Source organism: Neofelis nebulosa, chromosome 12 (assembly GCF_028018385.1).
Source record: "Neofelis nebulosa isolate mNeoNeb1 chromosome 12, mNeoNeb1.pri, whole genome shotgun sequence".
In the NCBI taxonomy this organism is placed as follows: Eukaryota; Metazoa; Chordata; class Mammalia; order Carnivora; family Felidae; genus Neofelis; species Neofelis nebulosa.
Genome location: NC_080793.1, coordinates 36,798,964 through 36,815,442, shown reverse-complemented (window position 1 = coordinate 36,815,442; position 16,479 = coordinate 36,798,964). Strand labels below are relative to the sequence as shown.

The 16,479-nt window shown below is 34.8% G+C and overlaps 1 protein-coding gene across 4 annotated transcripts in view; it reads right to left on the bottom strand.

The window, feature by feature from the left end:
- Window positions 1-16,479, bottom strand: part of RNF38 (ring finger protein 38) — a 131,796-nt gene that overhangs the window by 16,753 nt on the left and 98,564 nt on the right. For all 4 annotated transcript variants that reach the window (XM_058694906.1, XM_058694904.1, XM_058694903.1 and 1 more), the window contains 2 exons: window positions 13,624-13,817; window positions 6,507-6,720 (listed from right to left, as the gene is read on the bottom strand). In XM_058694906.1, the coding sequence (XP_058550889.1) occupies window positions 6,507-6,720; window positions 13,624-13,817 (408 nt within the window). The remainder of the gene's footprint in view (window positions 1-6,506; window positions 6,721-13,623; window positions 13,818-16,479) is intronic.

The window sequence follows — 16,479 nt, the reverse complement described above, 5'->3', positions numbered from 1 at the left end:
TTACAGAATAAACTTTTCTAGAGGAAACTTGAAACATGAAAGCTCCTACCTTCTAATATCTAGCCACATCCAATACGAAAAAAATTTTTTATGTAAACCCAACTAGTAAAACAATGTAAAGTAGTATAAAAGAAGTTAAATAATTTCCTTCTCTCTTGGCCAGTCGTATTCCTATCCTACCTGAAGCTCCATAAGCACACAAATATATATATACACGATTATCCACAAATCGATGTCATGTTTATTTTCTTTTCCTTAACAAAAATGAGATATTGCTCTGCAACTTACTTTTTTCATTTAGTATTGTAGAGATCTCTTCAAGGGAGTTAAAGTCAATTCATTGTTTTTGATACTAGCCAGATATTTCAAGTACACTCACTCAATACAGTCCTATCATTAATATACTAATGGGATATTCAAGTTGTTTTCACTCTTTCGCCAACACAAACACAATTGTAAAAAAAAATATCACTGAACATATCCCTACATACTAGTAGTTTCATTTATTTTGGAGGGATTACTGGGTAAAGGGTGAATTTTAAATTTTTTGCAAAAGGCTGAGTAAGCCACAGTCCTAACAGTCTATATAGGGCCCATTTCCCAGCACCTCCACTCAAAGTAGATGTACTTTCATTGCAAGTGTTCTTACCTACCTGAAGAATGAAAAAACAAAAACAGCACTTGCTCTGTAAACTGTATCCTTTACTTGCTGCCCATTGTCTATTAGGTTTTCTGTCACATTCATTTATAGTTTGTTTTTAGAGACACAACTACTGCTTGTCATGTCTAATAAAACTGTTTTCCCAGCATATGTTTTATCTTTTGATAAACCTTTTAATGGTTAAAGTGTATCTTCCATGAATTTATATTTCTTGGACACAAAGTGTAGCTTTTGTAGTTCCCTTTATTGATGAGGTTATACATATAAGTTCCTAAATTTTCTGATAACTTTATTTTTTACATTTAATTTATACTCCAACTAAAACCGGTTTTTGTTTATAGTGTGAGGTAAGCGCTAATTTTTTCTTGAAATACTTGTTTCATTTATTAAGATGTCCTTTTTCTCTATAAAGGGAAATACCATCTTTTTCCATTCAGTAACTTCCCACTTATATTTTGTGCCAAATTTGTGCTGCTTCTGTTATAGTATCTTACTAGAAAAGTTAGTACCTAGGAAGACAAATTCTTATTACCATACTTTTTTTATTGGCCATTTTCACACATTTATTCTTATGTAATTTCTATTAATCTGTGTTAAAGGTTATGTTATTTTATAAAGGACACATAATTTTATTTTAAGGCTTTTCATTGGAATATTATGCCACATATTCAATACTATAGTACTGTCCTTCAAGAAATTACTTTCCTTCATAAAGATGTATTACTCTTACAAAATTTATTCCTCAAAGCTCCTTTAAAGTTTATAGGTTTTAATTATATTGTCAATGGTTTTTTTCTATTTCCATATAAATTGGTTAGCACTATGAGAAAAGTTAGATTTTTATGTATTTTGAAACTAATAATCTGATCCAACTTAATTCCAGAATTTAAAAAATCACTTTCCTATGTATACAATTCTACCTGTTCAATCAAAGATTCAACCTAATTATTTACTTGTCTTTTTGCTTTAGTGATAAAGAACCGTCAAAGATGATGTTCAAAGGCATTCATGTCTGATTTTCATGGAAATGTTTACTGAATCTCTTTTTATGTTCTGGTTCATAGCCTTTTCCATGAAAATACTGCAAATACTTTCTTCCAAGCAGTGACTTGCTTTTTCACTTTTTAAATACTATCTTTGGATACGCAGTAATTTTTTATTTTAATGAAATATACCATGTTGGGGTTTTATTAAGTGGCTATTTATATATCCTGTTTAGGAAATCTTTGCCTACCTTATGAAGGCAATCTCCTTTAACTACTTAATTTTTTACCTTTCACATTTAGATCTAGAACCCAACTTTATTTTTGTGTATGATACTAAGTAGGAGTCAAGGTTCAAATTGATCTGCACTGTACCCAGTTGTTACCACACCATTACTAAGACCGACCTCCCTTTCCTTCCCTGAATTCCTTTAGCACCTGTGACAAATAAATGTTTAAGTTTATTTCTGACCATATATCAACAGTTCTATGTATGATTAGTACTCTTCCTATGTCTTAAGAAAGCCTTCCCTACTTTAAGATCATGAAGCTATTGCTACATTACTTTCTCAAAAGCTTATAGTTTTGCCATTAACATTTATATCTTTATCTACCCAGAACTGCTTTTGTGAATGGCAGGTGATAAAGGATCCAGTTTCATATTTTCATTTGGATACCCAATTGTCCCAGGATCATTTATTAAAAATTCTGTCTTCTTCCAACTCATTTATTGAAGTCATTTATCATTCAAGTATTCACAAATGTGTGGGTTTATTTCTGGGCTTTATGTTCTACTTCATTAGCCTATTTAGTGTTCTGGCATTAGAATCACCTAAAACAGGTTGCTGGGTCCACACCAAGAGTTTCTGAATCACACCGTCTAAAGTAGTCTGAAAATCTGCATTTCTAACAAACGTGTAGGTGATGTTCTGCCCACCAGATTATCTAGGACATACTTTGAGAATCACTAGACCAGAGTGTCAGTAGGCCAACTATTTCAGAAAGAGCCAGAAAGTGAATATTTTAGGATTGTGGGCATCTTAATCTCTGCACAAAACAGCCATAGATGATAAACAAGCATAGTTGTATTTCAATAAAACTCTACAAAAACAGCCAGCAGTAGTTTGCTTTTCCCCACTCTAGGTAATTCCAGGTCCTTTATAAAATGCCATAGAAATTACAGAATCAGCTGCCCAAGGTACACCAAAAACTTACTGGACATTTATTGGACATTACATTATTTTTATTTATTCCATGTCAGTTTTGACAACAAGCAGTTTTTACAAAATTGGATCTTTCAAGCCAAACCTTCAGTATTTAGATAAGTGTTCTTTAAACTGCCCCAACAAAGTTTTATAATCTTCTACATAGAAATCTTAAACATCTTTTGCTAAGATTGTTGCATAACTTCCTGCATACTATTTTGACTTTTCAGTGAAACTTTTTTATTTGAATATTATGGAGAATTTCAAACATGCTCAAAAGTAGTGTAATGAACCCCTATATGTAACACTTAGCCTCCAAAACCATTAACCCATCAACTTCCATCAACTTCTCCCTTTCCTGTATTTTGTTGAAGCAAATCCCAAGAATCCATCATTTAATAAATATTTTAGTACGTATTCCTGGAAGACACAATCACAATAGCATTATTAACATCCCTTAGGACAATAAGGTATATCCCTTAAAAATAAAGTATTCTAGTTCAAAATTCCAATTGTGTCATCAATATCAAAAATTTTAAACGCATTTTTCTTTTTTTGGATCAGAATCCAAAAATGGTTTACATATTGCAGTTAATTAGAAGACCTCTAAGTTTGTAACTGCCACTTGCATCACCCTTCCTCACCTTCAGCACCACAGCTTATCTCTTGAAACAATCTGGGTTGTTTAGCATAAAAATATCTTTTTACAAGTTTTTATTATGTTTGATTCTGGTATAGAAAAACACAACTGATTGTTGACAGCTGTTTTTGTAACCTATCAATCTGTTCAATTCTTAATTCTAATGTTCATCTAAGATGCTCTGCAATTTTTCTATGCATTATCATCATTCCACCTGCAGATAGTGATGGTGTTATTTGTTCTTATTCTTACACTCTTTTTCTTGCCTTCTGTCCTGGTTTAGCTTCCATAATAATACTGGGAACAGAATTCATCTATTTCTATGGACTTACCTATTCTAGACATTTCATGAAATTGTGGCCCTTTGTGACTGGTTTACTTAGCATGTTTTCAAGGTTAATCCATGGTGTAGCATGAATTAGTACTTCACTACACATTTAAGTGAATATTTCATTGTATGGATATGCCATATTTTATCTATTCAACTGATGGACATAGAGTTACTGATTTCTGTACATATAATCTGTATTTGAGCAATGTATCAAATCCTTTCAAATTAGTATTTGTGTTTTCTTCTACAATTACACAACGAGGAGAAAAATACAATTATTTCTTTCACTGCTTTACATCCATTACTACATTATCTTATTACATTTGGTAGAACTAATATTAAATAAAAATGGACAGAACAAACACTGCTAGTTACTGATTCATTGCTGGCCAATTAGGATAAAATTAGGATAATTTTATTTATTATATTTAAGTAATTTCCTTCTTGTCCTATCTTATTAGAGTCTTTACTAAATTTTAACTGACTTTTCAACATCTTCTGATAAAATCACTATCATTTTCTCCTATTATTTGTTGATGTAATATGAATATTTTCATATTAAGCTATCCTCTTATTTGGAATAAACCTTGTTTATTCATAGGTTATTCTTTTTGATACATTGCTAGATTGTATTTCTAAACATCTACTTAGAAAATCTTTCTGTGGGGGTGCCTGGGTGGCTCAGTCGGTTGAGCATCTGACCTCAGCTCAGGTCATGATCTCGCGGTTCGTGAGTTTGAGCCCCGCATCCAGCTCTGTGCTAACAGCTCAGGGCCTGCTTTGAATTCTGTGTCTCCCTCTGTCTCTGCCCCTCCTCTGCTAGCGTTCTCTTTCTCAAAATTAAATAAACATTAAAAAATTTTTTTTAAAAATCTGTGTATTTGAGAGTTTTCTTCTACCGTTCTTTGGGGATAGTTTCTACAGAAACTAAAGATAGCAATCCCCATTTTATTTTTATTATTTTTATTTACTTTATTATCTTTATTTACTCTTGATATTAAAATGATGTGGGTTTCATAAAGTAATCAGAAAACTGGTCTTAAGAAAAGCCTAGAATCATTTGTGTATTATTACATGAGTGTTCCTTAAAGATTAGAAAAATCATCTGTGAAGCCATCTGGTCACTACTTCTTCAATGGTAAATCTTTAAGTAGCTTTCACACTTATGTGGTAATTCAAAATTTTCTATTATTGTTGGTTCAACTTTGGAACTTCACATTTTCTGTTGCCCCAGAGTTATATATAGACTTTCATTATAATAGCTAACAACAAAGTTAATTAAGCTAATACCGGAGTACTTATCACTGGTACTAGTTTAAGTGATCAAAATAATTCAATTATTCCAACATCCCTTATAAAATAGTTGTTTTTATTTTACAGTTGAAGAAAATTCTTTGTTTCCTATGTGTATGGATATAGACCTTTTTATCATTCCTACTCTTATTTATGTATTTGTTCTTTTCTCCTTACCCAAGCTCACAAGGTGCTTGCCATTCTTATCAATTTTTCAAAGCACCAGGACTGGGTTTCCTTTGTGCTGCTTCAAAACAGATTTCCATATTATTAATTTTAATTGTATTTCCTAGTAATTTATTCTTCTCAATTCTTTTTGGTTTACTCTATTTTCCCCCCCTAATTACTCAAGCAATTAGTTCATTTATTTTCAATTTTTAAAGCAAATAACAAAGGTTTATAAAATTTTCTCAGAAAACAGTTCTAGGCATATGACTTTGATAGGATTTTTCCTTTAATTTTCCTTAATTATAATCTGCCTCAAATATTTCAGTGTCATTTTTTAAATCAATTTTCAAACTTATAATTTATAGTTGTATCAGATTATGACCACAAAGAATGTGGTCTAGAAAATGTTTTCTTTTTAGAACTTCTTATTGCATGATAAATTTTTTGAATTGTTTCATTAACACAAGGGAAGAACAAGTCTGATAGAAGATGGTGCCTGGGAGATCATATTTTCTTTCAATTTTTTCATTGTTTCCACACTCTAGTGTAGATGAAAAAAAGGGATGCTAATCTGAGTCTCTTTCCTTTGTTAATTTCTCCTGTCTATAAACTTGATTTTTTCCTCATCCTGAAAATTCAGCAACTTTATTAGAATACATCTAGATTTGTGTTTTTTTGACTTCAGAAACTCCACAGAAATATAAACAATTCTGATCTTTACTCGCAGGCTCTGAAGACTGGCAAGCCCTCTTCTCAATTAGTCCCTCAGTTCCTGGCAGGAACAAAAGGAAATGAAGCCTTCTACCTGTCATCTCTTTGGAGACCCATGTAAACCTATAAGCCAAGATGCATCCAACTGTCTCTCCTACTGAATTATTCCAGAAGAAACTGGAAGGGAGAGGAAAATAGGCATATGTATTCAAACCACCAGCTGTCTGCTATCTCCTATTAATCCTGTCATCAGTCATTTCAAACCAACTATTACATGAAGCCATTCTGAGCTTTCATAACCTTGCTCATTTTTTAAAGTTCAACTTTCTTTTCAGCTATGTAGAATTTAAATTTCAATCCTTAAGAATGAATCAATGAATCTAAAACAGCTTCAATTTAGGGAAGATCGTTTCCTTTCAGGTAAAATTAAAACAAATGTACAACAAAAACCAACCTCAAATAAACTGCCACCAACTTTTAGCATCTGTATTTCCTGGACATTCTGTTACTATACCTGATCATGTATGTCAACCATTACTGCATTTTGCTGGGGTGGATGAGCAGCAGGGTGTAACAGACGGGGAGATACATTCGGAGGGTGGAAGGCTCGAGGTTCCTCTATTGCTTGCTGCTGTGCATAAGGGAGATGGTGATAGTTTTCATCTTGACTAATGGAATTATGTCGAGACAGACGATCCCTTCTTCCTCTCTGGCGCCTGACAGGAGGACTGTAATATAGCAAATGTCAAAAAAGTCATTATAATATTCACTGTTGTAATCAATCCATGAGGATTCTGTATTGTCTCTCCTCGCAATCCATCAGTCGTTTATGCTAGGGCAAAAGCCTGAGCAACTAAATAATTGCTATGGTTCCTCATCAGCTCTAAAAACGTATACATTTAAACAGAATGTATGTTTTTAAAAAAGTAACAAAACTGGTATTCAGCTCTGCATGTACTTAGAAATCAATAGCCCACTAATGAGTCTTTTGTTTTAACTGTATGAAACTGCCCTTTGTATAGGCAAAAGTAGTTCAATATCAGCAATTTTACAGTTTTGACCCACTATTTTGCTCCCTTTATCTTATAAACATATAATAAATTTTAATTTTCATGTATCTTGCCAGTCAGTATTCCACATGTGCTTAATGGGCACTTCATGTTTGTCTATCTGGCTAAGATATACAGAAAGACATAGTTCCTCAAACTGGTAGTTGCCAGAGGGGAGTGGGGTAGGGGGAGCAAAATGAGTAAACGGCGAGTGAGAGGTAGAGATTTCTAGTTATGGAATGAACAAGTCATGGAGATGAAAAGTACAGCATAGGGAATATAGTCAATGGTATTGTAATAGTGTTGTATGGTGACAGATGGTAGGATAGGTACACTTGTGATGAGCAAAGCGTAACATATAGACTTGTCAAATCACTGTGTTATATACCTGAAACACTGTGTGTCAACTTTACTTCAATTTAAAAAAAAAGGAATCAAGAAAGTGAAACACAAATTTTATCAAGTTGTTACTGTGAGCAGACTTCCATTTTCTACTTCTCTACAATTCTACAATTTATCTCCACTGCTTTTTATAATGGCTCAGCACCAATGCAATTCAAAAAAGCAGCCTCATTAAAATGTACTCTACATTGGGCAAAAGAGGCCAAACAGCCCCCTTCCAGACCTAGCTGCACACAGCCACCTCAGCAATCTTCACGGATTATCAGGTCACCTCTGTACTTCTAAATCTGCATCTTCTCACCCCCAACTGCCCAATCTTAAAGAGAACAAGGACACTCTTTGGCGACATTAACTCTTCAATAGTACTCTTGATACCACTCCCCAGGTTCTTGTTCCATTAACTGCTTCCTCTATCTTTATTTTTAGTATGTCTCTTTTTGCAAAGTCTACATATATTTACTTCAAAATCTACATATTATATATCATTGAATTTAAGATGCCATCCGCCCTAGAACTCACTTTTTAAATGTTCTGAGATAATTTTAGCATAGTTTTTTTTTGCATACCCTTCACCACCTAGCTTTCCTTCATGCTAGTATCTTCCATAAGCACAGAGAAATTATTAAAATTAAGAAATAAACCTTGGTACTGTACTGTTAAACAACAGAGCGCATTTCAGATTTCACCAATTTTTCCACCAATATCCCCACTGTTGAGAATCCAATACAAGATCTCATTATTGCAGATAGTTGTCATAGCTCCTTAATCTTCTTCAATGTGACAGTTCCTGTCTTTCCTTATCTTTCATGACCTTGATACTTCTCTGAAGACATTTACTCTGCAGAATGTCTCTCAACCTGGGTTTGTCTGAGTTTTCTCACGATATATCTGATGTTACATATTACTGGAAAGGATACCACAGAGATGTTCTGCCCATTTCAGTGCACCATATCTAGGGGCACATGACATCGATATGCATCACTGGGACATATGCATGGATCACTGACCATTTGGCTAAACTTGTGTCTGCCAAAACCCTCTACTACAAAACCACCATTCTTCCTTTTGTAATTACCAAATACTTGGGGGTGAGTTACTTTGAGAACATGCAAACATTCTGCTTCTGCTGAAAGTTTTGCCAATAATTTTAGCATGCATGAATGGATATTCAGCTATCATTATTGCGCTATTCTAATGTTGATTTCCTATTCCCCTCATTTCTTCTACATGTATTGATTGCAATTCTGTAAGGAAGAACTGTCACTTCTCTCCCACTTTTGTTTATTCAGTTATTTATAATCAGTATGAACTCACAGATATTTTATTGTTTGGGTTATAATCCACACTACTGTTTTTGTTGTTCAAGTTATTTCAACTCTGTGCACTTTGTTTAGTTCCTGTGTCCTTTCACTACATCTCTATCCTTTGGAGTACTTCCTTAATATCTGGCACCATAATACATGCTCCCTCATCCTGTATTTTCCCTACACCAGTTCTGGAATTAACCAGTTCTCCAAAGAGCCTTGGTTCTTTTAATTGCAGAATGGTATTCAGAAGAGAGGTGTGCTTACTCCTACACATGAATCACTATTTTTAGCCTCCCTAAAAGAACAAAACAAGAAAATGTATCTACATATACTAACTCATGTGTATGCACATATCTTTTGTATCTGTACAGATATTTTAAAGGACTGTATTATGAGGCGCCTGGTTGGCTCAGTTGGTGGAACGTGAGGAACTCTTGATCTTGGGGTTGTGAGTTTGAGTCCCACACTGGGTGTAGAGATTACTTAAAAAGAAAATCTTCAAAAAGTAAAATAAAGGACTGTTTTATGTATCACTAAAAAGAGGAAAAGTTGCTAATTAAACTATGATATACCATCAATTCTAAGTCCTTACTAGATGTTAACATGGGAAAAAATATGTACCTTAAAATCAAAATAGAATCTATGTGCTCAGATCATTCATCTCCTGAAAATCTATTCAACCTATACACAAACTTTAAGGTCCCCTTTTATTATTGTTCTATTCTGTTGTTGCCACTTGTTCTCACTTCTCTACTCAAAAATAATTTCAACAGCATTCACACTAAACACAAATTAAGATCCAAGTCCTCATGCTGACATGTATGTCTCTATATCTTCACTATATGGCCCCTCGTTAAATGGTAGGTATGTCTTTGTGACAGAGTATTTAGGAAGCAGAGCTGGAAAATCTAGAAATAAGAAATGATAAAATATGGACAAATATTTCTTTCAGCTGACTTTATCGTATTGTCATTTTATTTTAGGTGTATCAACTGTAAATAGCCCAAAGCTGTTCCCTCCTCTTTACCTGCCTTTTGTTAGATGGAGTTTTCTAGATATACTATCTGTTTCAATGTGTAGAAGCTATACATTTTGTATTTCTATTCTCCTAGTAATTACCCTTAATACACTCTTCTCTCTCTGTCCCCATCTCATGTGCAGATCTTTTCCATATTTCTTTTGTATTTTTTAAAATGTTTACTTATTTAAAAGAGAGAGAGAGAGAGAGAGCACGTGTGCAAGCAGGAGGGAGAAGGGCAGAGTGAGAGGGAGAGAGAGCCCCAAGCAGGCTCCATGCTGTCAGTGCAGAGCCCAACACATGGCTCAATCTCATAAACAGGGAGATCATGACCTGAGCCAAAATCAAGAGTCAGATGCTTAGCTGACTGATATGCCCAGGCACCCCTCTTTCTCTTTTTTAGTCTTTTTGAAGTTCATTTATTTTGAGAGAGAGAGAGAGACACAGACCATGCACACTAGCAGGGGAGGGGCAGAGAAAGAAGGAGAGGATCCCAGGATCAGCATGAAGCCCAATGCGGGGCTTGAACTCACCAACTGTGAGATCGTGACCTGACCTGAAACCAAGAGTTGAACGCTTAACCTACTGAGCCACCTTCTTTCTCTTTTTTAAACAGACCTTATTCAGACTTAAAAGCATGTCATTGTTTCCTTTGCCAACCAATGGTCTTAAATCATAGTTCTTGCATTTATTCTTCTGCTTCCTGAGTATAATTTTTAATAATTCTTTCAAGGAGGATTTCTTGCTGGTCAATTTTGTCTTTGAATATTTGAAATGTTTTTATGTTTTGGCTTTACACTTAGATGATAAGGCAGCTAGCAGAACTTAAAAAAGTTTCTGTCTTGGAATATTTGTCAATTTTTTATTTGTCCTTTGTGTATGTTCTGAAAGTTCAAATCCTGTTCAAAACTCAGTCTTTCTTACATTCTGGGAAATGATTTTGCATTATTTCTTTAGAAAGGTTCCAAACATAGGGGAAACCACAAGAGACTCTTAAATACAAAGAACTGAGGGTTGCTGGAGGGGGGTGGGTGGATGGGTTAAATGAGTGATGGGTATTAAGGAGGGCACTTGTTGGGATGAGCACTGGGTTTATTACAGAAGCAATTTATCACTAAATTCTACTCCTGAAATCATTATTACACTATATGTTAACTAACTTAGATTTAAATAAAATTTAAAAATTAAAAAAAAAAAAAAAAGAATAAAATAGAATAAAAAGGTTCCCACATGAGGAGCGCCGGGGTGATTCAGTTGGTTAAGCATCCTGACTCTTGGTTTCAGCTCAGGTCATGATCTCGTGGTCATGGGATTGAGCCTCTGCACTGGGGATTCTCTCTCTGCCCCTTCCCTGCTCACACTCTCTCTTAAAATAAATAAATAAACTTAAAAAAAATTTTTTTTAAGAGGTCCCTTCAATTGTCTCCATCTGAAAATATTATTAGACATACTTAGAACTGATGGCTCGGTCTCTATATTTAAACTTTTTTTTATCCACACTTCATTTTGCCTTTTACACTATATCTGGGAAAATTTCTCCACTTGATCTTCCAGAAACTAGGACACCTTTTCTACATATTTACTAATTCTAAATTCTACCAAGTAAGGTTTCTAGTTGATTTTTATGGATATAGTATCTTCTTGCATCTCTCTCATGTTACACTTACTCAAAAATTCTGTCTGTTCTATTAACGGTTTCTTCAAGTTCTTTGTTTTATTGAGTTTAGCGTCCTCCTTTCATTTTGTATCTGAAATTACGTTAGACTGTTGTTGGATATTACATCTACTTGCACGGCCTGCTTCTGGGAGGATATCTGGCAACTAAGTGTATTAGCTAGCCTACAATAAAATATCAAAGGGAGAATGGAGTAAGGAATCCTAACAGACTGCTGGGCAGGATAAGCCCATAGTTAAGTTTTCCAGGTTAAGTGCTCCCTATCCTTCCCCTTTGTGTTTCCATGACCTTAGAGCACAAAGCTTCTCTTCAATTTTAGAACCCACAGCTAGTTACCACTACCATCTGGAACAGACACTTCTGACATTCCCTTGCTGGCCCAGAGCCTTTAGTCCTAGGCTTATACACTATTGACATGTTTCCACATGTACACGAGGAAATGTGTACATGAAAGGTTCCTAATAACACTCTTTATAATAGTAAGAAACTGAGCATCACCATTACTCAGTAGTAGATAGAAACATAAATAATGGCATATCAATATAATGGAGAACTACTGCTACCCACATTAAAAATAGAATGCTTAGGAAACAAAGTAAAAAACGAATACATGTAAATGAAAGTAAAATTAGCAAAAACTAAAATTACATCATTTTAGAATACATTCAAGTATTAGAAAGTATTAACAAAGGAATGTCGTCAAATCACAGGACAGGGTTTATCCTTTAGGAAGAATGAACAGGGTCTTGTGAAGTAGTAACAATGTTTTATTTTAACCTGGGTGTTGGTACACTTGTGTGTTACCCTTTTAAGTGTATGCTTGTTTTACAGGTTCTTTTGAAAGCATGACACATTTCACCATAAAACAATAGGAAAGATTACAGTAGATGCTCAGGTTGTAACCCTGAAACAAACAACCATATTGTCTCAGCTATTGTATTTAACAGCTATAAAATATTTTACCTGGTTGACATACATTATTTTAAACATTCCCATAAAATTGGGTAAAAACGCACCAAGTAATGTAAAAGTCTTAGGGTCTCAACAGAACATAACTCAGAAACAGGTTTATTTTCTCTCATTTAGAACAAAGAATGGTGGTTTTAAGATCCTTCATTATTAGTTTCCTAGGGCTGCCATAACAAAATACCACAGACTAGGTGGCTTAAACAACAAAAATTAATTTTCTCATTGTTCTGGAGACTGAAAGTCCAAGATCAAGATGTCAGCATGGCTGGTTTCTGGTGAGAGCTCTCTTCCTGGTTTGCAGGATGACCACCTTTTTCACTGTCCTTACATGCCAGACCGAGGGAGCTTTCTGGTGTCTCTTCTTAAAAGGGCACCAATCCTACTGGATTGGGGGCCCCACCCTTATGACTTCATTCAACCTTAGTTACTTCCTTAGAGACCCCATCTCCAAATACAGCCACACTGGGGAATTAGGGCTTCAACTATGAATTTTGAGAAGACACATTCAGTCCATAACACCTTCCTAACTCCAGACCTTCAATATTTCTTAGATTACCAACATACTGGACATGCAAACAGCTGACTCACTCCAAGGATTCACGATTTCCCTGAATAAGAAATGTATGTACTCAGGCCACAACTAAAGAGGAAGAAGCTCAGAAGAAATACATTCCCCCAGGAAAGAAAGACAGGGGCCAAGTCCCATGAGAGAGAGGACTGAGCACTGAAGTAAACTTCAGTCACTCTTTTGTACTAGAGGCTGCACGGTTTTATAAGAAACCTAATTAAGTTCCCAATTGCCTTAAGGATACACAAGAAATAGGAATGGACTAAAAAAGAGTATCTCATTTCTAGGATTTCTGTATTTCTTTACAGTTGTGAGCTATAAAATTCATTTTTCTGTAATCAGGATTGTAGGCTAGCCTACAAAACACCTTAAACCATAAAGTAGCTGAATGCATATATGATGCCATGGATTGATTTTAGGTAAATCACTTTAGCCTCTTTGAATTTCTTCACCTGTCAACCATAAGCTAAATGAACTCTCATGATCTTGTGTGGAAGTCTATAAATAATGTCACGTTCTTCATGTGAATGTGTATGAATGTTTATAAAATGCCTATAGAAAAAATGCTTTTTGACATAAAAAAAAAAACAGAACAAATCTATCAATGGAAAAGAATTTAAGAAATACATTGTAATCAACTAACCTTCTTCTGTTGCGTGCAGGTGTGTTGCATCGTTCCCCTGAGAAGTGATGTTGGCTTGATCGAACTGAAGGGGGCTGCCTATTTGATGTCATCTCCCATGGTCGCATTGGTGGTGAGGGAGCTGGTGATGCTGATGTATAATCAAAGACTGAATGAGAGAGGCGCTGTCTCTTGGGACTCGGACTATCTTCACTCTGCCAATGCAACAAAATCAATCAACTTAATGAGACCTTTTAAGGATTTTGCATTACTATATATGCACAGGCGTTTAAACATATTTACCTTAAAGAGTAAAGGAGGGGAAAAATATGCTGTCAACCCAAATTAAATATCTTTAAAGAAAAAAGAGGCTGAATAGGGGAAGGGAGATACACAGTAAGTATCAAATGGAAAGTAAAATCTGTTTCTTAAAAGTCATCATAAAACTCATGGACATTTAAGATGAACAATAAGGTAATAAACAATTGTATGGAACTTGACCATTTATTTAAAATCCCAAACCAATTCCACTATGTTCCCCCATCAGTTAAGTTACATTTTTAGAGATCAATTCTCATCTGTGAGATCAGCTGAGGAGGGGGAATAATTTTAGTAGGCCCTTGACTTGATTCTAAATAACACCCTTCTGCTTCTTTATTCCCACTATTTAAGGTCATTACATTTTCTTTAATAAGGGTTAAAGGAATAAAATAACATTTTTATGAAACAGATAAAGAGTCAACTGATCTAGATCATTAGTTCTTAACGAGAACATTACAGCATTTTGAGGAAGACACAGAGTTTCAGGTAAATCGTGGGAGTGGTGAATAATTCAAAACCTGTACCTGTTACACATTGAGTTTTCAAGGATCACAGCATCACTAGCTATAAAATTGGTATGGATCTCTTAGTTGAATTAGTAACTCTCTAGGATTCTCCATAGAATTTTCCCATCCAGTCTCACAGAAACTATCAAAATTTCAAGTTAACCAATGTCTGGCTAACCAATGTCTATCTATTTTCTAAGAGAACCTCTCTTATCTCAAATCTACTCCTTCAAGTTCTAATTACTTGGTCATTAGAGCACTTCTGGGTGCAAAATAATTGGTGCCTGCTGCCAGCACAAAAAAAATCGGATTAGCAAAAGAGTATATGGGGCTACAACACTACAACATTAGTTAATTCTTGTTTATCTCTTTAAATCTAAACTGATAAAAATAAAGCAAATTCCTAAATGGTTACTTTTGATCATTCCACATTATTAGGCAGAGGTGTTCCAAAAACGATGTCACTGTCTTTCTATATTTAAAAATATTATAATTCAGGATGCCTGGGTGGCTCAGTCGGTTAAGCATCTGACTCTTGATTTCGTCTCAGGTCATGATTTCACTGTGAGATTGAGCCCTGCATCAGGCTCTGTGCTGACAGTGCGAAGCCTGCTTGGAATTCTCTCTCTGCCCTTCTCTGGCTCGTGTGCAGATTCTCTCTCTTTCTCTCTCTCAAAATAAATAAACTTTAAAAAGGATAATTCAAATTTATCATTATAATTAAAATAGTAAATAGTTTTCAGAACCATAAAGAAACACCTTATTTTCTCCCTAGATTTAATGGTGCTTGCTATTAAAAGTATGTTTGTTTTTACCTTTTGATTTTAAGAAGAAAATCAGTTATGTTCTGATAACCCTAAAACTTCAAAAATACCAATGAAATGTAGATATTTTGATTAAAACAAAGCAGAATGATCAATACCTGGCAAAGTCATACATTAACTACACAGAAGCACTAGAAATAAGTGATCTCCGGTTGGTCAACCAAATTTGACTTTATTTTTTTAAACTACCAAACGCTAGTAACCAATCACGATCTTCAGTTTTCATATATGTATCTTATACCGCGAAGCTTAATGCAAGCTATGATAGGGACTTTGAATTCTAAAAAGTCACTGCCCAAAATGGAGGGGAATGGTACAAACCCACAAAAACAAACTGCAAATGCATTGTTTTTAAGAGACAAGGTGACTGGGAAAGTTCCCTATCTCTTCTGTGTGCTGTGATAGATTCACATTAGTGAAAAAGAGGAGACAAAGAATAGGAGGTGGAGAGAAGTGAGCTATTCATTAGTACTACGGTAATAACTCTTCCTATTTTACTCAAAGTAATAGAAAACCAAAATGGATATTTAAAGACAGAGAAGTATTAAGAAGTTAGTTTACTACATATATACAACATGGTTTCATCACATTCCTCATCAATTTTAGTACTCTAAGGAACTCCAAAAATATCCTCAGTTTCCAGAAAAGGGAAGTAGGAATAACCTACAAAGAAACAAGAATTAGATTAGCATTCCCTCAGAAAACAAAAGATGCTAAAAATGCTGAGGGAAAATATTGAACCTAGAATTTTATACTCCAACCTAACTACTAATCTACTGTGAAGGCAAAAGGAAAGACTTGCCAGATATATAAAGGTTCAAAGCTGCTTCTCACACATCTCTCAAAAAATTTTACTTGATTGATTTTATGTGTGCATACATGTGTGTGCTGTCTTTTATTTGTGGTCACAGACACACACAGAGGATCCAATGAACAGTAATAGTAACTCAGAAGTGCAATGAAAAGACATCTCAGGACTGAAAAGTAACTATTCCAATTAGAACAAGCTAGAGGACTCCAAGAAATATACTCTAAATAATATGAGTTCAAAAACAGTACGACTGAGAACTTGGAAGTTCTTACAAAACTTAAGCACATGGTTATTCTGTCATAGGAAGTATAAAAGGTAACCAGGGGTGCCTGGGTGGCTCAATTGGTTAAGCACTGGACTTCGGCTAAAGTCATGATCTCACGGCTCCTGGGTTTGAGCCCCGCATGGGACTCTG